The sequence below is a fragment of the Phaethon lepturus genome, unplaced genomic scaffold (genome assembly GCF_000687285.1).
Source record: "Phaethon lepturus isolate BGI_N335 unplaced genomic scaffold, ASM68728v1 scaffold16148, whole genome shotgun sequence".
NCBI classification, from domain to species: Eukaryota; Metazoa; Chordata; class Aves; order Phaethontiformes; family Phaethontidae; genus Phaethon; species Phaethon lepturus.
In genome coordinates this window covers 16,446-40,008 of record NW_010560063.1, presented here as the reverse complement: position 1 = coordinate 40,008, position 23,563 = coordinate 16,446, and the positions used below count along the sequence as shown (strand labels likewise).

The 23,563-nt window shown below is 42.2% G+C and overlaps 1 protein-coding gene across 3 annotated transcripts; it reads left to right on the top strand.

The window, feature by feature from the left end:
• Positions 1 to 1,832: 1,832 nt before the first annotated feature.
• KLHL8 (kelch-like family member 8) lies at positions 1,833 to 17,973 on the top strand. Of its 3 annotated transcripts, none has more exons than XM_010293562.1 (9): positions 1,833 to 2,152; positions 5,448 to 5,996; positions 8,573 to 8,759; positions 9,459 to 9,602; positions 10,750 to 10,861; positions 12,943 to 13,111; positions 16,035 to 16,194; positions 17,215 to 17,416; positions 17,850 to 17,973. In XM_010293562.1, exons 1-9 carry the CDS (start codon positions 1,943 to 1,945, stop codon positions 17,971 to 17,973), a joined length of 1,857 nt encoding a protein of 618 aa, XP_010291864.1. In that variant the 5' UTR covers positions 1,833 to 1,942. The 3 variants fall into 3 exon arrangements, with proteins under 3 accessions (XP_010291864.1, XP_010291865.1, XP_010291866.1); XM_010293563.1 differs by having other exon boundaries at positions 1,943 to 2,152; positions 5,676 to 5,996; XM_010293564.1 differs by lacking the exon at positions 5,448 to 5,996 and having other exon boundaries at positions 1,943 to 2,152.
• The last annotated feature ends 5,590 nt before the right edge of the window (positions 17,974 to 23,563 follow it).

Below are 23,563 nucleotides of genomic sequence, written 5' to 3'. Positions count from 1 at the left end.
CAACCATTTTTCCTCCTAATGAACTAGAAAAACATCTTAGTATAGTAGTTTGTCAAATCTGGCATAATAGAAGTTAAGTTTTCAGCAGAAAAAGGTGTTTCTTGCTATAAACTATGTAAATATCCTGTGATCCGTAATATCTTTGAGGTAGTTTGTGGTTTTGGAAGAAGTAAGATCTTTCTCTTAGATATCTTTTAAAGGCAGAATACTTACCTTGCTTACAGCACCATTAGTGAATATTCTAGGCACGTTTAGATCTTGCTTTAACCTGCCTGGCCCAGTGCAGCCAGCAGCCTTGTCACTGCACAGGACATGGAGTTGGCAACAACCCTGTGACCTACAGCAGAAATGAGTATGATTGCCTCTAGTCACTCTTTCTCCGGTAGTGATGCATGAGGAGCTGTAAATTTAGTAAGAGGCACAGACACTTTCAAAATATCCCAGAAGAAAATCAGTTCTGCTCCCAGACATGTGATTTACATTTTTGTTGTAGAAGAATTTTTTGTTACTTCAATCAGTCTACTTTCTCCAACACCAGAGTCTATGAGCTGAAATCACTGAACTACAGCAGTCATCAACTCTTAGCATAGAATGAAGAATGAATGCATAATAAATTAACCAGAAAACATGAAAACCAAAGCTAGCCAGTGTAAGGAACATGCTACTAAATATGCTCTCCAGAAAGGTTGTCTTAAAACCTTACAAATCCATTTGCTTCCCATGTCAAAATCTAACAGAACTCTTGCTTGTAAGATGAATCAGTAACTCCATGCTTTCAAACAGTATTTTGTTTTTTCTTGCGGACTTTATAATCTTCCACAAAGCATGTGGATGCACAGCCTAACTCTCACTGAGTTGGCTTTCATGGCTTTTAGACAAACAGACCTGAAATTTAAAATATGCTACTGAACTGGGAAAAAATTGGGTCTTCCCCTAATGCTTAACTTTTTTTTGCAAATAAAAATATGGGCTTCAAGCTTAACCTAACAAGCTCACAGTAGTAGGAAGAGTAATATTTGAGTGGCAGAAGCAGAAAAAGCCTTCTCCCTGTTGTCTCTGGTATCCCTGATTTGTCTTTCAGCCCTGGGAAAGCTGTGATGTCAGAATAACTAAGATTCCCTTAGTCCGAGCTGTATAAATCTTAGACACCTTAAATATCTTCAGCTAAGCTGGATAAAGAGTCTAAAATAAAAGCTAGCAAGCAGGAGCATACTTTGTCATGCTTTAAATATCAATTTGTTGGATTAATAAGGTTGCTAGATAAAAGGAAGTAATTTTCATTCCAGTATTTTTTTGTAAGTGTAAGTTCTTGTTTTCTAGTTCTGTAGAAGCTTTTTATATTTTGCTTACATTTGCATAAATTCACAAAACACTTAAGGATTGCTTTAGGTTTTGAAGAGACCTAGGAAGGCTGAGTAATAAGTATGTACAAAATACCCATCGGGGTCAGATCAATAGGCTGGCTGTGGCAGCACTGATTAGAGATGCAGTTTGGGACCAAAGCAGCATAGCTGGCTGTGGGCCATGTCCCTTCTGTTCCTCTGCCATCCACAGCAGTGAGATCAGAAATGTTGGAAGGTACACCTGTGCCTTTTCTTTTTCATGTCTTTTTCAAGAAGTTTGGGCAACAAGTTCACAGACATTGGCTTTTCCTAAAGGTACCTGCATAGGATTCTTGACTGTGGGTCTTTTTTCCCCCCTTCTCTTCCTACCTTTCCCAAGTAAGATTATAGGTAGTATTTATAAGATGTAATCAAAGTGTTAGGTACTAGCAGTACCTGCTTTTTGTGGGTTTTTTTTGCGGTGGTTTTTTTTCTTTTTTTTTTTTTAAACAGGAAGATGAACAGAACTTAACTGCATTTTAGAACTTGACTTCTGATGGGCTGGATTTTGTCTTGGCAGGAGTTTTTGAAGATTCACGCAGTGAAAGAAGAAACAGCCAATGGCTTCAGAATCCATGGTCCCAGAGCAGGCAAAACAACATCTGACAAAAGGAAAAAGGCGGCAGCAGCAGCAGCAAAAAACTAGGTCTTCCAACAGTGATGGTGAAGATGACATCTTTGTATTTGAAGCAAATGAGGCTTGGAAGGATTTTCACAGCTCTCTTCTTCACTTCTTTGAAGCTGGAGAGCTCTGCGATGTTACACTGAAGGTGATATTGTCACACATCCATTGCATTTAACAGTCTGAAGATTAAGCTATGAGGTGGCTGTGAATTTGTGTAGGGGTATGGAAGCCATAGAATACCTGTTGGATCCGAGGCATCTCTACATATGCTCATGGGGGTTTTTTTCATATTTAGGAAGTTGACAGCCTAAATGTAAACACTGAAAATATTGACAGTCTGAGAAAGGAAGGCCATGACATGGACTTGCAATTAGAAAAAAGAAAATTAAACTATAAAGGATAATTTGGAGTTTTTTAGGTCTGATTCAATATGCAATTCACCCAACTTGCCTTCTGAGGAGGTTCCCACAGTTGATCAGTATATTACTGTGCAGTGTCAGCTCCTTGTAGCCTCTTTGTTCTCACACACTTTCATCCCGAATTTCATCTCTATTTTTGCATTCTGTGTTGCTCTGCTAGATCTTTCCCGTCAAACAGGGTATCTGGAACAAATCTAACTTCCAGCATTCTCAAAGAAAGAAAAAAAACCAAGCCCAGACAATTATGTTCTACGGCTGATCAAAGAGTAAAGGAGGAGGAAGAAACCAGTTTTATGATTCTTCCGTAGCATTGCTTTAATGCATTCTTTGTAACTCAGCTGTATGTTACTTATATAGCGATCATAATAAATTTATATCTAGCATCTGTAACAATGGTTGCTAGCACCTACAAATATTAAGTATGGCTTAGCTAGACATCTTAGTAGTGCAAGATAGTTATGTAAGAAAAAGAGATGAAGCATAGCTCTTATACGAAGAACAAATGACAGATGCCTTTAGGAGAAGTTGTTTGCCTGCCACTTTTACTATTGGCTACTAACAGGGAAAGTCCTTGACAGATGTGTGTTCCTGGTGCTCCCCTGGTAGGCACCTCATCTTTCTAAAACATTTGGGAGACAAAGGAAATCTCTGAGAGGAAGAGGGCCTCTCTCTCCCTTCTGCTGCAGTGGATGACAGAAGTAGAATAAGCAAGAAAAGTTTTCTGTTCTGCTTCACAGCAGCTATTAAATTGCCTGTCACCAGGCACTGAGCAGGCAGTAGGTGCAGCAGCAAGTAAGTCCAGTGGCTCATAACAGTTGAGTGAATGCTTATACTGAAGCTGTTCTGGTCAGCACGAGAGCTGTGAAACAGAACTTGCCTGAGAGCTCATCGTCTTTCTACATCTGTCGTTTTAAAAGGCATTTTGGGGAAGAAGGTTCATGTCAGAACTCTTAACAACCCTCCTCTTCCTTCTCTTGACCTCATCCTCGTCTTTCTCCCTTTCCACTCACCCTTGCAAAAAAGGCAGAAAGTCTTATTTTACAAACATAAGTTAAATGTATACTCCTGCTAGGGAAACTGGGCTTGGAAAATACACTTTACTGTGGCTGCAGTTTAACTTTCCCTAAGTTAGGCTTGTATTAATGTTCGTTTGTATTATTTGTGTGGACCTGCTTTGGTAATTTAAGAATATTAGATTGCATGACTTGGCTTCCAGCCCTCAAATAGAGAATATAATGTGTGGAGGTTAGAGCAACCTGTACATCTTACCGTAAAACTTCCTAAATCAGTGATTTTCAAGTAACTGGTAACTATATCTTGAACTAGGATTTTCTAGAGGGCTTGATTTTTCTTTCTGTAGTGCTCAGGCATTTCACATGTTTGCTTTAAGAACAATTACTTCTCTACTGAATTTTCTGCTTTTGTGTGTGACCTCTGATAGTGAGCGATTCTGACGTTGCTGTTGTCAGACCAACTATTGATTGGCAACTCTGGTTTAGAAATAGCAAGAACATGCTAGATATTTAAAATTAAGCAGATTTGGGTAAAATAGTGAAGCCGCTTAATTTAAAAGAAAGATCTAATTAGAGAGTGAGATGATGGACAGAATAAAAATCTTTAAAGGTGAGAATGGCCTAGGAGCTTTCCCTGACATAGCAGACCAGCTGGTAGCATCTTTTTGCATCAGTACTGTAATTACTTGGAGTGCTGACACTGCAGCAGCGATAAACTGTGGGAGGACACAGGGAGACTTCCTCTGCTCCAAACAGTTAAAATCTGGAATTTCACCTACAGTATTGCTGCTGTCATATGAACAGCTCCCTGTTAGAAAGCGGAGAGTGGCAGATGAATACCATCTGCTTTTCTCCTGTTGGTTTAGTTTTTTGTTCATTTGGTAGGTCTATGAATCGTTCCTTCTGAAGTGATATAATTAACTCTCACACTGAACCAGCCATCTTTCCTCTCTTTTAATCTGCATACTCTTTCATGTGTGTTTGCTTTCTGTATTCAACTTACTGCTCACCAGGCAGGTTACACTTGTGTTGATAATATACACTTTTTAAAAGGATGGAGAAATTGCATATTGAATCAGAGCTAGAAAAACTCCAAATTATCTTTTATAATTTTTTTTTTAATTGCAAGACAGCTCACTGTAACACCTTCATCTGAAAATGAACATGTAATTTAAGTCTGTGTAACTGGTTGCTTAAGTCAGCTATCCCTTTATGCTAGTGCAAGCGGCAGAATTACAAAGGCTGTAGGAAACCACTCCTGTAACACAAATTAGTGGATTGTTCATTTACCGTCAATATTTACATTTTTTTTTTAGTGCAACTGAATTCTAGAATTTTGTAAGTGAAAAGCTTATTTTGGGCTTTCTCATCAGAATTTTGGAAAATACCTCGTGTTTATGGGGAATACGCTATCTTTTGTGGCTAAACAGCTTCTAAAAATCTTAAGGTGATTTGTAACTTCTAATAATCCTTGTAATAGCTGTTATTACTGCAGTTTTACATGAATTTGCTTCTATAAACAACATCATTATCAATTCCTCAATAGTAGTAAAAGTCCAAAGGTTTAAATTAAGTAGTCTAAAAATGTCACTTTACAATTTTCCACCCCCCTTAAAGTCTCTGAATACACATAAAACAAAAAAAAAGTGCCTAGGATTCTCCTCCTGTCTCCAAGATGCATCTAGAAGGATGATGCATCTAGATGAAACATCTAAGGATGTTTGATACCAAAAATAGGACACGGCTCTTAAAGAAAAGCAAGTTCAGTGCATCAGTGCTATTGCTTCCTTGTGTTATGGCCTTGCCCAACTCTGGCAGGCAAGTTACAGCTTAGATCTGCTTGGGATACATTGATCTAATGTCAGAAGTACAGGGCAAATGGAGTTAATTTGTTTGAACAAATTACAGTAGCTCAATGCATATCGAGTTCAGAATTCTTATTCGTAGCTGAAACTGACATTCCAGTAAAAGACTGGGGGTGTTTTTTGTTCTTTTTTTTTTTTTTCAGGTTGGTTCAAAGCTTATCTCCTGCCACAAACTGGTGCTAGCTTGTGTTATACCTTACTTCAGAGCCATGTTTCTTTCGGAAATGGCTGAAGCCAAGCAGACGTTGATTGAAATCAGGGACTTTGATGGCGATGCAATAGAAGACCTAGTGAAGTTTGTGTACTCCTCCCGGCTTACTCTGACAGTGGATAATGTCCAGCCTCTCTTGTATGCTGCTTGCATTCTTCAGGTGGAACTGGTAGCAAAGGCGTGCTGTGAATACATGAAGCTGCATTTTCATCCCTCCAACTGCCTGGCAGTCAGGGCCTTCGCAGAGAGTCACAACCGCATTGACTTGATGGACATGGCCGATCAGTATGCTTGCGAACATTTTACAGAAGTGGTAGAGTGCGAAGACTTTGTGAGTGTGTCACCACAGCACCTCCATAAACTCCTGTCCTCCAGTGACCTGAATATTGAAAATGAAAAGCAAGTTTACAATGCTGCTATCAAGTGGCTGCTAGCCAATCCACAGCACCATGCTGTGTGGCTGGATGAAATACTTGCTCAGGTAGGCCAGACCGATGTGCCGGGTCTCATCACTGGCTTAGTTGTATAATCAGCTGTACTTAGGTAGATCTCAAGATGAAAAATGTTCTTAGCAGTTGGTGTCTCATCTGGTATTCACAGTTGTGAGTTGACAGTGGAAGCAGTTTAGATCTCTTGAATATCAGGAAGAAGTCGTATTCTCCAGTTTCTGTAGTGAGAAGAGTACTCATGTTATGCTCATGGCTGGGGGATGGGGAGCCAACAAAAAGCAGCATCTGTGTTAGAGCAGAAACTTCTTAGATGTACACATAGTGGAGAACATAAAGCCATCACTTCACCTGATTTGATACTACTACAGCCTGAAACGCTTGGTTCCCTTGCTGGTAAGTATTTGTACTTAAAAATTGAGAGCAAAGCTGTTTGAGGTTTTTTATGTGGTCAGGAAAGTAAAACTGTAACAGATGTGTCACATCAAGTCATGCTACTTCTAGAATGTTCCATATATTTAATTAACAAAAGAAAGACCAAGATGTGTTAGCCCTACGAGCTGGCTAGGATACATATGCTAGACCTTTTAAGACTCACTAGTCTAGCACTGCTCGTTACCAGTAGGATCTGAAAGGAGTTTGCAGTTTAATTGTCTAGACTTGATGCAAGTCCACTGCTTCTGAAAGAAACACACAGATGTATCAAAAGGTCACTCATCTGAACCTACTTAGACACCCATCAGACTTCCTCCTGTCAAAGCATTAGGTATTTCAGTTATTTAAGCTCCATATGTGCTAGGTATGGGAGTTTAAAATACAGTATTTGAGACAGGTATGGAGAGCCTGTGCTGGGGAGGAAGGGGATATATGCCATGAGCTGCAAAATGCCCTATGTATCTTAGCAGGTAGGATCAACTGTGCTGGAGTTCAGTGACAACTGAAACAACTTGAATATTTTGCATTTGGCAGAATTGCTAATGTTGACATCATGTGAGTAACGAGAATGCTGCTGTCACTGTCTTCATGCATCATTTTTCACATTTTCTGGTAAAAGATCATAACTGTTTATTAACTGTCTTCCAAAAACCTTCAGTTTCATCTAGACTAGCATGAGTTTTTTTGGTACAGAAAAAACCTTCTTTAGTATACTATCACTAAATTTACAGGCAATAAAATTTGAGGTTTAAAAACAAAAAGATTAATTTTTATTGCCCAGTTGTGCTAGCAGATGAGATAACAGCTTTATTCTGTTCATGGAAACCAGAGTCTAGAATGAAGCAATGAAAAAGTAAACCCCTTCCTGTAAATACGGGTTATTTGCCAGAGTGTGTGGAGCCATCAGTTGATTTGGACATTATTGCTAGCAGAAAAACGTGACTGGGCTTCTTGACAGTTATTATCCACATCATGGTCAGCCTTATGGGTTTCGCTGTTATAATGAGATTCTGAATTTGTCAGCCTTGAGTTCTTAACCGCATCACTAACTAACTTGATGAGTGAGTCTATTAGCAGGGCTACGGTGGTGCTTTTAATCAGCCTAAAATAAGCTGGGCCAAAGTAAAGGAAGAAGTGGGACTAAAAGTAAGTGGGTAAGGAAGAACTGGTTGAGACGCTTACTTGAAGACAGGGACACTTGTCAGCTACAGCACCATTCTGATGCTCTGAGAAGCACCAGAGATACTGGACTTCTCCTTCACCATTGCTGCTGAGCTAACTGGGAACTGCTTGACAGCGTTGACTTCAAACCTTCAAAACAAAAGGAAGTCAGATGGTGGTTTACTTCACTTCCCCCATTAACACCTGTGCCACCTTTGTGCCTGACAATACTTCATATTCCTCATTGTTTCTCTCACAAAGACAAATGAAAGGTTTGCTGAAATAAATGACTGTGGATAGGAGGACATTTCAAGGTGGTCTTAGAGAGGCTGACCTTATGTCAGATCTGCCCCATCACTGGGGATTACTCTGGGTGGTGACCACCTGTAACCTCACCCAGAAAGAGCCTTCCATTCCTCAGCCCGGTCACCAGCTGTCTTCTGGGGAACCACGGGAAGGATTTGGGGAAGGAAACAACTAGCTTTTTTTTTTTTTAATCCTGTAGTCTGTCAAGTCCACGCTAGAGAAAGGCGTTACTGCACTAGTAATACCTCCTTAACAGACACTTAGTTCATGCTGACAGTGTTTTCTTTTTGACTTGCCACCCAAAGAAAATGAACCATTCTAGCAAAAGCCCTCTTACGCTGGCATAGCAATATGCTGTAAATTCACAGCTCACACGAGCTATCCTGGTAAAGTCACAGATGCTGCCTGCGCAGCGCCAGTTGCAGTTACAGGCAGCAGCACTTCTCCTTCCTCCGCTCAGCCTGGGCCAAGGGACAGTTCGCCACTGCTGCTTAAATGCAAATGCTTGTAGCAAATGTTAGTCACTAAAAAGAACTGTTCATATCGCTGTTATTCTGGAAAAAAAAAAAAATGAAAGCCGCTTTCTTTAGTGAAGAGTGTGGGGCTGCCAGCTGGCTCAGAAGCTGCCATCTGTTATGTGTGCGTCACTGTAAATGGTGAGACTCAAGTCAGTTCAGCCAGTTACTCCAACTGTGTTCATTTCTGTCAGGTACGGCTGCCTCTCTTGCCCATTTGTTTCCTTATGGGTGTTGTGGCAAAGGAAGAGATTGTCAAGCAGAATCTAAAATGTAGGGATTTGCTGGATGAAGCAAGAAACTACCACCTTCACCTGAGCAGCAGGGCAGTGCCAGACTTTGAGTACTCCATTCGCACAACACCAAGGAAGCAGACTGCTGGTAATTAAATGTGTGTCTGATTATCCAGTAGGGAGTGGTGTGGAGAAAAGGCGGCACATCTGTGTGAGGCTAGATAGCTTGAGTATAAATGGTTGTTAATGACTTTTAGTGCAAAATTGGGAAAGCCTTTGTGAACCTCTCTGGTAATTAGGTAATGATGTGCTGCATTTTCCTAGCAGAACTTTAGCAGTCATTTTCTTTCTTTAAAGCATTGTTTATTTATCCTGATCAGCTCTATCTCTATTAAAGTTAGAACTGCTAAGTATGTTACAACCAGGCAGTATGCACAAAGCTACGCAGACAACAGTGGACATCCCTTTTGGTGCGAGAAGGTTGAGCTAACTTTTAAACTCCTTGGCTAACCTACACCTAAAGGGAGTGATGAATATTTGACTGCAAATCCTAGTTTTTACATTGTTCTATTTAACAAACAATCTATTCATCGCCCTAAGCAAAATCACAAAAATCATATTTAAAATATGCATTGGTTTTGCAAGAGCATAGATAAATAGTTAATTGCCATAGCAGCACGCCAAGCAAAGGCCAAAATCCAGCATCCAGTTGTGCAGGGCAATGACCGTGCCCCTTGAAGTGAAATACAACTTTTCCTGAACTACATAATTTTCAGTTCACTCTGCTATACAACTTTATTCCCCATCTACCTGCTAGTTTTCTGGAAACCTGTTTTGTCTTCTTCAGGTGTGCTGTTTTGTGTTGGTGGTAGAGGTGGATCCGGTGACCCATTTCGCAGCATTGAATGTTACTCCATCAGTAAGAACAACTGGTTCTTCGGCCCCGAAATGAACAGCAGGAGAAGGCACGTGGGTGTGATCTCTGTGGGAGGTCAGTAACACTATTCAAGCAATGCTATTCAAAAGGCACTTGTTTGCTCCTTTTGCTGAAATTGGTACTTCTACTAAATAAATCTGTCTTGCAATGGCTTAACTATTGGATATTCTTCAGTTTAGTGAAGTCGTTTCCCTATGAAGGGGTTTTTGATTCTGAAACAATCTGAGAGGATGCTTACTGAAAAGACAGTACTGCAGTGAGAGAGCTGGAGTTGTTCAGCCTAGAGAAGAGAAGGCTCCAGGGAGACTTTATTGCAGCCTGCCAGTACTTAAGGGGGCTTATAAAAAAGATGGGGACAGACTTTTTAGCAGGGCCTGTTGCAACAGGACAAGGGGTAGTGGTTCTAAACTAAAAGAGGGCACATTCAGACTAGATACAAGGAAGAAGTTTTTAACAATGAGGGTGGTGAAACACTGGCACAGGTTGCCCAGAGCAGTGGTAGAGGCCTCATCCCTGGAAACATTCCAGGTCAGGTTGGATGGGGCTCTGAGCAACCAGTTGAAGCTGTCCCTGCTCATGGCAGGGGGGTTGGACTAGATGACCTTTAAAGGTCCCTTCCAACCCAAACTATTCTATGATTCTATGAACCATATATAGCCTCTTACCTTAATAGGTGGTTTTTTTTTTTTTTAATCCATTTATAAAGAAATGGCCTTGCACAGCAGAGTCACCCAGAGTTTGCTAGTACTTATACTAGCTCCCTTCATACTTAAATCTGTACAGGCAAATCACTTAGACCATAACTCTTCCAAGAGCAGACCTACCTTTATTTTTGGGTCTCCATCTTCTGAAACCAGGTCCGTGCAGTCCAGAGCAGCTTAGCACCTATGATGTAACTTTTTCTTGTACACAGTAGCCCCTCTGCTGCTGCAGCAGAACAGAGATATTTTTTTTTCCCCCTAGAAAACGTGGAGAGACTGATATAAATGTCTAAAACTGATAGGAAGAATGAGAAGACTTTTTTTGTCTACATATCTCAAGCCTTGTATAGAAGTCCATGTTAGAACAGATCTCTGAAAACATTTGAAAACTTTAACTTTTGAGTTTTTTGTGTCCACATAGGCAGGGATATTACATAAATAAAAACTGAAATGCTGCCAAAGAAACAATCTCTGTATCTAAATATGTGTACGTGTTTCAGGTAAAGTCTATGCAGTAGGTGGACATGATGGAAATGAACACTTAGGAAGCATGGAAGTATTTGATCCACTCACAAACAAGTGGATGATGAAGGCATCAATGAACACAAAGAGGTATGTGTCCCATGATGCAAAATTTAAGTCCTAGTCTGTGATGTATCATTTCTTGCTGATGCTGAAAAACATACTGTCTGTCCTGCCTTTATTTGGGTTTCCAAACTGTGCTATTTTTAGGATTTTTTTTTTCCTATTTTGGGGCTTTATGCTATCAAACACCTTTATTTACTAGCTGTAAAGCAAACACAAATCTGCATCACATACTTGCACAAACACAAAGTTGTGTGTAACATACTGTAAGTATTTCAGTGCAAAACTGCATAATCCCTCTCTCTAGGGAGAGGCCCTGGCTGGTAGCATTGATTATGTTTACGCTTGGGCTTTCTTTTGTCACTTTATTACTCTTTTCACTCTTTTCTTTTTTTCTCTTTTGGTGGGGCTTGCTCCTCACACTCCATCTGTGCTTACATTCTGGTATCTAGGGCCTTTCTCCTATGTCTGATAAAGAACTTGAAACTGATTAACTGGTTCAGTGGGTTTTGTGCTCTTTTTAAGAAGAATGAGCAAGATAACTGCCAGCAGAACATGCACAGTGAAATAATTCATGCCCAGGAAACCAATAGCTGCCTATGTTTTTTCCACAAAAGGCCGGAAGCACTAAAACACTGAAAGTCAGATTGAGGATTTTTCTTGCCTGTTGACATTTAAGATTCTTTTAAGGAGCTACTGGACTCACAGATCTGTACTTTTTTGTTTCTGCTGCCATTTAAATCAACATCCTTCATTCTACATTCCATTTTGTTATTTGTTGTTTCTAAAAGCATCATGTACAAGTAGGAGTATCATACTGAGCATGGCTACGTCCTAAAGCTATTTGTAGCTGTCACCCAATCAAAGTAGAAGCCCTAGACTTCTAGAAGTGGCTTCTGGCTTCTCTTCCTCCCTCCTGCCACCACCCCAGGGCATATTCTTGGCAAACATCAGCCCTAGATTTCTGTGATGTTTCTTACTCCGTACCTTGGTAATTGAAAGTGCTGCCGTGCCTTGGCTCCGCTCCTCCTGTTCATGGAGGTGATGTTGGAATACTTAGTTGAGAAAAAAATGTCGCCATTGATGGTGTCTATGTTAATCTGCTGAGGCAATTTAGGATAAGCCCAGGCTATTGCCACAATGTTTGTTATGTAGAAAGATTGTGCCTCCCTTGCTCCTGCCTAGGTATCTGCAAACTTGCCCTCTGTGTAATGAGGCAAGAATGTTCTCAGTGAAATGGTAAATCACCTGTCTTGGTAGTTGAAGCAGAAACTTCATGTTTACATCCTAGACCAGACTTTTCATTCTGTAGTACTGATTGTACTCTCATATTGGTAGATTGAATAGAAAAAAATCTGACAACTATTGTAACACAGACTTAAAATAACAGAATGGAAGAAACTGCAATTACATCTTGCTAGAGTTCAATCATCTACTGTCTAGCAAAGGTTTGCCTTTTAATATGTATTAATATCACACCCCAAAAAATCATTCCCAAATTTTAGCAGCAGCTATACCAACAAAGTTAAAACCAGCAGGTTTTGGTTCTCCATCAGATTCAACAAAACAAGAATGGAGATGTAAAATTCAGTACCAAGACAGAGAAATCGCATCATAACTAAGATAATCTCATATATCCATGCATGTAAGTAGAGGACTTGGGCCTTGGGTGACATTCAGTCCTAACAGTATTCCATGCCCCTCCCAGTTTTTTTGGTTCTTTGTTGTTTTTTTTTTTTTTAAACAGGAGCTTTGTCTTTTTGCAGTCTAAAAATATTCTAGCTGCAACAGTCCTGTTCACGGATCACATGATAACATACAGATGCCTAGGAAGCTGAGGTGAAGTTAAGATAAAGCTCTAGAGCCCCTCTTAGGAGAGGCTGCAAACATACAAAAGACTTTCAGGATAAAGCTTCAAGACTGACACAGGTGTGCAGAGGGCCAGACAGTTACTGGTCATTTTGTATTATTAACTTACTTCACTTTTTTAATGTTCATTACTTTTTTCCCCCATAGTTTGAAACAGGTGCCAGTCAGGTAATATTGCACTTTCCCATTCCCTTTCCTTAAGAATTTGCACTGAGGTATTGATCCTGTGGTTTTCTTAGGAGAGGAATTGCTCTTGCCTCCCTTGGTGGCCCCATTTACGCAATAGGAGGTTTAGATGACAACACTTGCTTCAGCGATGTGGAAAGATATGACATTGATTCTGATCGATGGAGTGCAGTTGCACCAATGAACACTCCCAGGGGAGGAGTTGGCTCCGTAGCCCTTGTGGTAAGTGACTGTTTCCTCCCAAGTCAGGGCCAACTTGATGGGCCAACCTGCTTTTACAAGGCAGAACACAAGATTTTAAACACAGCTGGTGGGTCTCAGCACCTCCAGTTATCAAAATACTATGGAACCGTGCAAAGGGTGAGAATATTTATATATTTGATACTCATATCAAATTGAACTGCACTCCCTGTTTCAGTAGTATCTATCTGAAGTACTGGGAGCAAGTACCAGGACCCTTCTAACAGTATCAGACTAATGCTTCATGTCTCATTCAGAAGACTCTGGTTTGTCATGGTTACTAGGTTTAAAGGTACGGAATGCATCTATATGCCCAGGTGGCCAAGAAGGCCAACAGCGTCCTGGCTTGTATCAGGAATAGTGTGGCCAGCAGGAGTAGGGAAGTGATTGTGCCCCTGTACTCGGCACTGGTGAGGCCGCACCTTGAATACTGTGTTCAGTTTTGGGCCCCTCACTACAAGAAGGACATTGAGGTGCTGGAGCGTGTCCAGAGAAGGGCAACGAAGCTGGTGAGGGGTCTGGAGCACAAGTCTTATGAGGAGCGGCTGAGGGAACTGGGGTTGTTCAGTCTGGAGAAGAGGAGGCTGAGAGGAGACCTTATCGCTCTCTACAGCTACCTGAAAGGGGGTTGTGGCGACGAGGGTGTTGGCCTCTTCTCCCAAGTAACTAGCGATAAGACAAGAGTGAATGGGTTTAAGTTGCGCCAGGGGAGGTTTAGACTGGATGTTAGGAAAAATTTCTTCACTGAGAGGGTGGTCAGGCATTGGAACAGGCTGCCCAGGGAGGGGGTGGAGTCGCCATCTCTGGAAGTGTTCAAGAAACGTGTGGATGTGGCGCTTCAGGACATGGTCTAGGGGACATGGTGGCGCTGGATTAATGGTTGGACTTGATGATCTTGAAGGTCCTTTCCAACCTAGTGTTTCTGTGATTCTGTGATTCTATACTTTAATCCCTCTGTCACCATGTATACTCTGAAATTATCTATCTGCAACACTATGCAACTTTTTCACTTTTTTAACTGGAAGATAGCATTTACAAGTTGTTAGAGAATGAAGTCTGTTTGTTGTTGGAATTCTTAGGACTGTATGGCTGTATCATGTTTTCCTATAATTTTAACATTGCTTATGAAAAGCTGAGTAATTGGCGCACATATATATGTGGTAATAAATTTATTACCAATTAAATTATCTGATCTTGAACAGATTCTCAGCTAGCTTTAACTTGGTATACATAGCTACATGGCTTCAACTACAGACCTGATTCAGCAGCACTCGTTCTTAAGTGCATATCTTTTCACTTATATTTTCTATTTATATTCCCCATATTTTGCAGGTTTAAAATCACTGACCTAAAATTTCCAGCAGAATGACAGATAAACTTAGATGTTTTGATGTTAAAGTTATTTTTTAAATCTAATCTTCTGCAAGCAAAGAAAATTAAAATAGAAATTTATGGTACAGACCTCACCAGAATGTTAAAACAGTCTGATAAAGTAATCATAGGATCATAGGATCATAGAATCATAGAATCATAGAATAGTTTGGGTTGGAAGGAACCTTTAAAGGTCATCTAGTCCAACCCTCCCTGAATTGAGCAGGGACATCTTCAACTCGATCGGGTTGCTCAGAGCCCTGTCCAACCTGACCTTGAATGTTTCCAGGGATGGGACATCTACCACCTCCCTGGGCAACCTGTGACAGGGTTTTACCACCCTCAATGTGAAAAATTTCCGGCTCTCTTTTAGTTTAAGACCGTTACCCCTTGTCCTGTCAGTACAGGCCCTGCTAAAAAGTCTGTCCCCATCTTTAAGCCCCCTTCAGGTACTGGAAGGCTGCAATAAGGTCTCCCCAGAGCCTTCTCTTCTCGAGGCTGTGAACAACCCCAACTCTCTCAGCCTGTCCTCACAGGAGAGGTGTTCCATCCCTCTGATCATTGTTGTGGCCTCCTCTGGACCCTCTCCAACAGGTCCATGTCTTTCCTGTGCTGAGGACTCCAGAGCTGGACGCAGGACTCCAGGTGGGGTCTCACCAGAGCAGAGTGGAGGGGCAGAATCCCCTCCCTCCACCTGCTGGCCACACTTTTGATGCAGCCCGAGATGTGGTTGGCCTTCTGGGATGCGAGCACATATTGTTGGTTCATGTCCAGCTTTTCATCTACCAGTACTCCCAAGTCCTTCTCAGCAGGGCTACTCTTGATTCCTTCATCCCCCAGCCTGTATTAATACCAGGGGTTGCCCTGACCCAGGTGCAGGACCCTGCACTTGGCCTTGTTGAACCTCATGAGGTTCACAGGGGCCCTTATAAGGCCCTTATTCCTTGAGCTTGGCCAGGTCCCTCTGGATGGCATCCCATCCCTCACGCATGTCAACACCACTCATCTTGGTGTTGTCTGCAAACCTGCTGAGGGTGCCCTTGATCCCACTGTCTATGTCATTGACAAAGATATTAATCAGTACTGGTCCCCTGAGAGACACTGCTTGTCACCAATCTCCATCTAGACATTGAGCCATTGACCCTACCCTCTGGATGTGACCATCCAACCAATTCCTTGTCCACCAGCCTACCCATGAACTGCATTATCTCTCCACTTCAGAGAGAAGGACGTTGTGGGGGACTGTCAGAGGCCTTGCAGAAGTCCAGATAGGCGACATCAATAGCTCTTCCCTTGTCCACTGATGTGGTGACTCCATCATAGAAGGCCACTAGGTTGGTCAGGCAGGACTTGCCCTCAGTGAAGCCACGCTGGCTGTCTCGAATCACTTCCCTGCCCTCCATGTGCCTTATAGCATAGCTTCTAGGAGGATCTGCTCCATAGTCTCTCAGGCACAGAGGTGAGGCTGACAGGCTGGTAGTTCTAACATACACATACATTGCAAATAATCTTTCTCTGTACAACTGTTTTCCAGAACCATGTTTATGCTGTGGGTGGCAATGACGGTGTAGCATCTCTTTCCAGTGTGGAGAAATACGATCCCCATTTGGATAAGTGGATAGAAGTGAAAGAGATGGGTCAGCGAAGAGCTGGCAACGGTGTCAGCGAGCTCCATGGCTGCTTGTATGTTGTCGGTGAGTAGGGATATGTGTCATTTTGTAGTGCTGTTTCTGCCAAGTACTGGCATTTGGAAGAGGCTGTTGTTGCTAGATGAACTGGGGAACAGATAGACCTGATCTGTACATAGTGTTCTTGGTCAGGAGAAGAAAGCAAGCACAACCAGGGCATGCTTAAGTGAAGGTATGTTAGTGAGGAAATAAAAAGCAGCTCCTAATATACATTTTAGGAGGGCTGTACTCTTCAGGACAGTATGTCTATATAGAAAATCCTCTTGAGACTCACTAATCTTCAGTTTCCTTTTAGGAAAATTATTTTTAAGGTCACACACTTTTCAAGCATTCTAGTTCTATTTTGAATGTAGACAACAGTAGCTTTTTCTCATGGCGATTACACTTATTCCACAGCCTGTTGTCCTAGGCCTGTCTTGTTCTGCTCTACCTTGCATTTACCTGCTTTCCTGAGGGAGGAAGGTGCCCGGTAGGTCTGCCGTAGTGTTGCGGAGCTCTGCCTTGTGTATTATCATAATCATGATTAAAAAAGTTTCAAGTAAAATGCTTCTCTGACAGCTGCCCCAGCAAGGCGAATGCATCACCTGATGTCTGTCTTGAGGACTTTTTTCCTACTCAAGTAGAAGAGGTATTGATCCTGCAATAGCAGGATCCTGCAATAGCACTGCAAGAGCATGTTTTGCTTAAGCCAAAATAAGATCAGTACCATCCTTTTACTGGTCTTAATTTTTTTATTCCGATTTAGAAGCTGTATAACTATGTGTAAGAGGAATTCAGGGAGGAAAATAATAGAAATACCTCTCCTTGCAACTCAAGTAGAAGAAAACTATCACTCTTGGTGATGCTTGTACAGTGACAGTAGGGAGAGCTGTTAGGTTCTAATTTCTAGGAGCTTGTAAAAGTCATGTAAAGAGAGAGAGCTGGACACTAGCCCACTGAATGCTGAGAATAGCCTGATAATGCCAGTCCTGGATATCATCCACACTAGAGATGGCTAAAAACCGATCATGTGATAATTCTTTGCAGGTGGCTTTGATGACAACTCTCCACTGAGCTCGGTGGAGCGGTTTGACCCACGCAGTAACAAATGGGAATATGTAGCAGAGCTTACAACTCCAAGGGGTGGCGTTGGCATAGCGACACTGATGGGTAAAATTTTTGCAGTTGGAGGTCATAATGGCAACGCATACCTGAATACAGTGGAAGCATTCGATCCCATAGTGAATAGGTAATTAAATTTTTTTAATTTGACTTAATAAGACAATTAAATCTGCCTATATGAAAACACAACATAATAGAAATAGCGTGCAGCAGAAGCCTATGTTTCTGGTAATAATTGAGTAATATCCATGACTAGTGATGCAGGAGTGCTTCTTATGGCACTGTGTTGTTCTTGTAAATATTTAAACACTTCCTCCTCATCATCCCTTGTCCTCTTCCCTTCATTCAGTAAGAATCTACATTCTTCTGGTTGTTTCAATCTGATTTTGTACTAAATTTACCAGAGAAGTAAGAATAATAATCTGGCGAGGTGTGGTTTTGTGCAGAGCAAACAGCTAGGCTGTACAGTAGCATTTCAGGCACAGAAAAGAAATACTTCCAAGTTGCTCAGACAGGACAGGAACTTACTTTTCTTTTTTCCCCTCTGCCATCTTCTTTAGGTGGGAACTTGTCGGCTCTGTGTCACACTGCAGGGCAGGGGCAGGCGTGGCTGTGTGCTCTTGTCTCAGCAGCCAGATTCGGGATGTGGGCCAAGGATCCAGCAACGTTGTTGACTGTATGTGAGCTCTACGGCCTCCTCCAAATTCCAGAGGAATGATAGCAGGGAGGCACTGAGGAGCTTTTAAACACCGTGTTTTATATGGTAGGTTAAGAAATAAAACCAATACATTTTCTTTGTGAAAATGTTACTCTAGAACTGCAAAACTTTTGGTGGCTTTCTATCAATAGTGATACAGAAAAGCCTGTGAAAACATGGAATAAAAGTGTGACTCACAGGAGAAAACCTGCCAAGAGCTGCAATCATCCCATTTTTAAGAAGCTGTAATTTCAGAATCATCTGAGGCAGCTGTTGTAGGGACTGTAAACCAGGCATGGGGTGAGGAGAGAGAGAAGCAGTTAGTACTGCTTACCCCTTACCCAACAGCCCTGCTGCATGTTTTCTGGAGGACTCCAGTGCCATTTAATAGAACTTATTTTCAGGAATGTAGTCTTAAACATTTCCTAATTGTACAAGAGCTTTGTAACACAAAGCATCTCAAGTTTTAGGAGGTAACAACATCCCTGTTGCACACTAAGATAATGAGCAGAGAAGTTCACTGCCCACCTCCCAAGAGACTGCTGACAGCAGTGGAAATTTGCAGGTACTCAGTCTGAAACCTGTCTTTCAAAGTACTTTCTGAAGCTAATACACCTGTCAGAAAGCTGAAAAGATTCTTGACCTGAATTAGCTGCTGCAATACTGGAATTCTCAAGTCTTCAAGAAAATCTGTAGTAACTACTCCCCTGCAAGAGGCACGTTTCTGTTGAGAGGTCATTCCCGAAGTAATCAGTGTAATTTGTCCTACTTTACTTTGAGATGATAACATGTGAAAATGTGGCTTCAATGGTGTCTGAAGCACCATTTTTATACAAAATGGAAACACATAATAAAATTTGCAGTGTTCTGTAAAGACCTTTAAATGCAACTCTAGGAGATGACATGTCCAATTTCAGTATTCAGTAGCAACTCTGTGGTAATTCTAGAGGTACTGGCTCTTTAAAGACAAGCCAGGAAGATCTAGCCTCAAAACGGGTAGAAGACTTAAAACTTACATAAACCAAAGTGAATCAGCAACAAAAAGAATTGGAAATAAACCAGTACTTACACCAAAAATTGAAATAGCAACTTGACAGTGCTGTGTACAGAGTCAGAAACCCTAAATTCCAAGTAAAATCCAGCTGGAAAGACTGCAGATTCCTGTCCCTGCATCACCTTGAACAGACCAACAACAAACAATCCTTTGTGACCAAAGTTTCACATTACCAGGTTGTTTCAAGCGACCAGGGAGAGCAGCAAACTTCTCTGCATTTAGTACCAGGGAAGAGGCAGGACAGCAGGAGCATAAGGCATGGTCATATTTTGCTGTTGAGTTACCATCATTTAGCTTTTCTGTTTCAAATGTCTTGCACTTTGGTAGCACCAAAGTGAATGGTACTGCAAATAATGAAACGTTGCAATAAAACACTTCTTGTACTTCAAAGCGCCTTGTTTGTAGTATGACTGGAGCATGCTCTTGTGGGGAAATGTTAACACATCGAGTATTTTTTGGTTTCCGCAGAGGATAACTCTCAACAGGAAACCTTTGTCAGCAGGGAAAATCCTGCGTTACAGCCGTGAGCTGTACCACCCCGTACCACCTTCCATCCACGCAAAGATGTGGTCACCCTTGTGGCTCTTGGTCTGGCTAGGGAGGAGGGGTGTAAAGAAGAGGTGCAGGTTCCCTCTTTGGAACCAAACAGGTTCTTCTATGGATGTCCTGGCTAACATGAAAACTTAAGAAAAAGGCAAAAGGCAAGTTTTCCACAAAGTAACAGTGATCGTGAAACCAAGTAGCCTGGCAATGCTGCTTGCCAGCTGATACATGTCTCCTCTTGGTGGGAAAGTGCTCACACCCATGGGTGCTGCCTGTGAGTAACTCACACGGATCTGGACCACACTGACAGCAATCGCCTTCCAGGCACCAAAGGGAGAGGTGCGGGTTCGGCAGGGAAATAAGGTTATAGCAAACGCACTGGCACGCTGTACGGTGCAGGAGGAGCTCTACTGTCAACGCTGTAGCTGGAAGTCAAATGGTCCTAGGTCTGAACACGATTGTAAGGCGGACGTTGTATTTTGTTTCGCACCCCGCCCTCAACATTATTTGTGCTCAGGCTTCTGGAGGCTGGCAGGAAAACTGCAAAAAAGGTTTACAAGGAACAACGTTCTTGCCAGTATAGTGGTGTCCACATTATTAATTTTAGATGGCACCAGAACTAAAAATATTTTGTGCAGAACTGTTTTTAGAAACACTATTGCTGGAAACATGATGTCAAAGTATAAAAAAAAGTATAGGGTCACTGTGGCAACAAACTGTAATGACTTACCCGCACATAAAGCTGTTGTGATTTAACACCAAAAAACTCATTTTTCTTCTTCCAGTACTGGCAACAGGGTAATGATGACAAAGAGGCAGCCGCCCTCCGGCTGAGGGAACTGCACCACCCACCCTGGCTCCCCGCGGTGAGGCAGCCCTCCAGTGGCAGCAGGCCCCAACTCCCACCACGGCTTCTGATTCAAAACTTCAACTCAGGGTTTGCGATAGCGAAGTCTAAACATTCAGGATCATGAAATCATTGCATCTAAACATGATGCGCGTCGGATCCCAAATTTAGAATTGTTACTGCTTCTGTTAATGATATTTTTCCTGCATTTTGACCTCACCCATAAAAATCATAAACCCAAAGATGTCTATTAGTACACCCTTTAAACACAAAGAAAAAAAATAATTTTGGAAGAATCAATCAAGTGTGGTCAGTTACTAACATCAGAGTTTCCAGCCTCCTGAATTTAACCACGTCATGGGCTTCTAGGAGGAGCAAGACCAGACTCTGGACCACTCTTGACCAGCCCCCTTGGCCACGTACCTCCAGCCAGTGCCTAGGAGTCACCCACTGTCTGCCCATCCCAGCTTCTGGGACACGCCGCCTCCCCATCTCGGCTCTCCTGGTGCCCCACAGCAGCCCTCGTGCATGATGCTGGTCCTCACCTCAGGACTTGGATTGTGGCTTCCCAGTTCCTTCCCCAAACCATACCACTGCCAAGAGCAGCATGTCAGCTGCTGTGCCACCCACAGCCATGCTTGTCTTCAGGAAATTTTAGTCTGACCACTTTTATGCATGGAAGATCAACACAAAGGTTTCCCTTTAAGTTAGATTTCTGATCGCTACATTAAAATAGTAATTTATGATTGTATTTTTTTTCTGGGTATGCCATAATACCACAATGATGCAAAGATCTTGCATGTATAAGTGCTTATTTCAATTTTGTTAAGTATGTCCTTTCAAAAAAACCTTCAAATTCATACCTTATTATTTATATTCAAAGGAGACTGTGAGGATTTGGTTATACTTTCACAGCTTTGAATACTTTTTAATATTGCTCTTCCCCAAAGGCATCTCATTCCTAACAGAGCCATGGTTGCAGCAAAACTATTTGGATTAGATATCCTGCTAAAATATTCACATGTGGACAGAAGACTTTAGAAGGTGATGCATGGGCTGCTTGGATATTTTGAAACATAAACAAAATATATGCATGCACTCTTAGTCCCATCAGAAAGACTACAGACTTTCCTCCTGTTTGAACCTGGGCTGACAGAAATGGCCGCCTGCAGAGGGGGATGCAGCCCTGCAAATAACCAAGCCTTCGCAGAGGGCTTTGTGCACACCCTGTATTTACGCAACATAACCAGTAGGCAATCAGCCAGTGGCCTCGGGCTGCCGCAGGGAAGCAGGAGGTACCAGAGATCCCAGCCAGGCACTGGAGAGATCCCGTGTCAGTCTCCAGGATCTTCTCTCGGATGCGGTGGGATCTGGGGCAGTTATTCCAGCGTCAGTGCTGTTAACCCTTGTGCGTGCATGCAGGGCAGACTGAATGCGTCAGAAGCAATTTATTCATCAGACCCAAGGAACTTACCTTGCTCATGATCCGCTAAAATGCTGCTTTTTTTAGAGCAGTGGGAAGGTAATTAAATAAAAGCACAACTGCCGCCAGCATGACTGGCAGCAGATTCTGAAACCACTGCTCGGGCTGAACAGCCTACTTCTCTACGCTCGATCCAACTATTGCTAGCAATAGGGATGCAGACAGTCCAGCAGCAATAAGGTTATCAAAGACATTTATGAGATCGCTTTGCTGCTCTGAACTTTTATGTGCACTTACCTAAAATCAGGCTGCCTTCCTGTGTTCCAACTGCACGACCTCAGTTCTGTGTCTTACCTCCACTTGCAACAACATATTGACTCTAGAGTGATTCCATCTCTTCTAGGAGCTGGAAACAAGCTGCGTAAGAAAATTCACGTCAACAGGCAAAAACATCTACAAACAGCAAACAGTGAGGAATGGAGGCAGGTCTCGCCGACTCGGGGAAACTCCTGAGCAAATAAAGGTTTGTTAAAGATAAAATGGAGTACTCAGAATGCCACGCTGATTGTGCAGCTCCCAACAACTCCAGCCCAACTTAAGTGCCCTGAACCACAACGAGAAGAGGAAGCAGCTGCATTTACGTCACTTGCTGCCTGTCCGCTCTGCCTGCTGAGACGGCTGCAGGATGCTCAGCGTGATCTTGTGTGATGGGACCACAGCTCTGACACCAAATGACACTGAGATTTATTTTACAAACAAGATGCCATCAGGCAATCAAAATTCACCCAATTAACCTGTTCAAGCTTAATTAGAACAAATGTCCATAACTCCAGATTACTCCCACAGTTAAATGGGGCTTTCTATCTTCATTTAGGCTGAAACTCCTTTTAAAACTATTTTCAACATCGCTGCAGTGCACAGTTTTGCAAACCCAAGTACTTTATTCCAGATGTTCCACTTAAATTTTTTGCTGGCTGGTTTTACCACATCTCTGTTTTCTAAACCTTTGCATTCTCTCTCAGCTGGAACTGGCAGCAAATAAAGCACTCCTAGCCAGGAGATGAAACTTACATTTGTAATTCTTTCTTGGCTCTGTCAGCAAGGTTGGTGTTGCTGCCACTTTGTGGCATTTCAGTGCAATTCCTTGGATTCCACACAGTTTCATTTTAAAGCTGTTCCAGCGCAAAAAAAATCAAAACCAAAAACCCCAAACCAAAACAGTCAACAGGCAGCTATGTAATTTCTGCCATCTGACTTGTCTGGTCTGCAGGGGTTGTCGTGTTCTATCATCACTTCAAGCAAAAAGCCCATGCAAATGCATACCTGCCCTAAGTTTTCCACCGAGATGGTGACTCGATCTTTCAATGAACGCACACAACCTGCACCAGGTGCTGCAGCAGCCAGCGTCCTGATGGAGATATTAAGACGTACGTGCACTGGGCTGCAACGAAGAGAATGCACGTGTGGCTACGCTGCCTGCCTGGCTTCTGAAGCGCCCCTGCTGCCTGGCAGTGTCCCACGGGATAATTTCTCTGATGTTTATTAAATTAATGGTCCTGAAAATTAACACTCTAAGCAGGCAACTATGCAGCTATAGCCATTTCTGGGAGCGGCAGCGAGGCTTGGCTGTCGTTACATAGCCAACAAGAAAAATTTTTGTGTCTTCATTTGCTTGACAGGTAAGACTTAACTCAGGCCAAAAATCACAAG

Excerpts from the sequence above, each read along its gene's own strand:
- KLHL8 (XM_010293562.1), top strand. The coding sequence starts at position 1,943 with ATGGCTTCAGAATCCATGGTCCCAGAGCAGGCAAAACAACATCTGACA. Across the intron at positions 2,153-5,447 it reads TCTGCGATGTTACACTGAAG|GTTGGTTCAAAGCTTATCTC; the intron begins GTGATATTGTCA and ends TTTTTTTTTCAG. Across the intron at positions 10,862-12,942 it reads GCATCAATGAACACAAAGAG|GAGAGGAATTGCTCTTGCCT; the intron begins GTATGTGTCCCA and ends TGGTTTTCTTAG.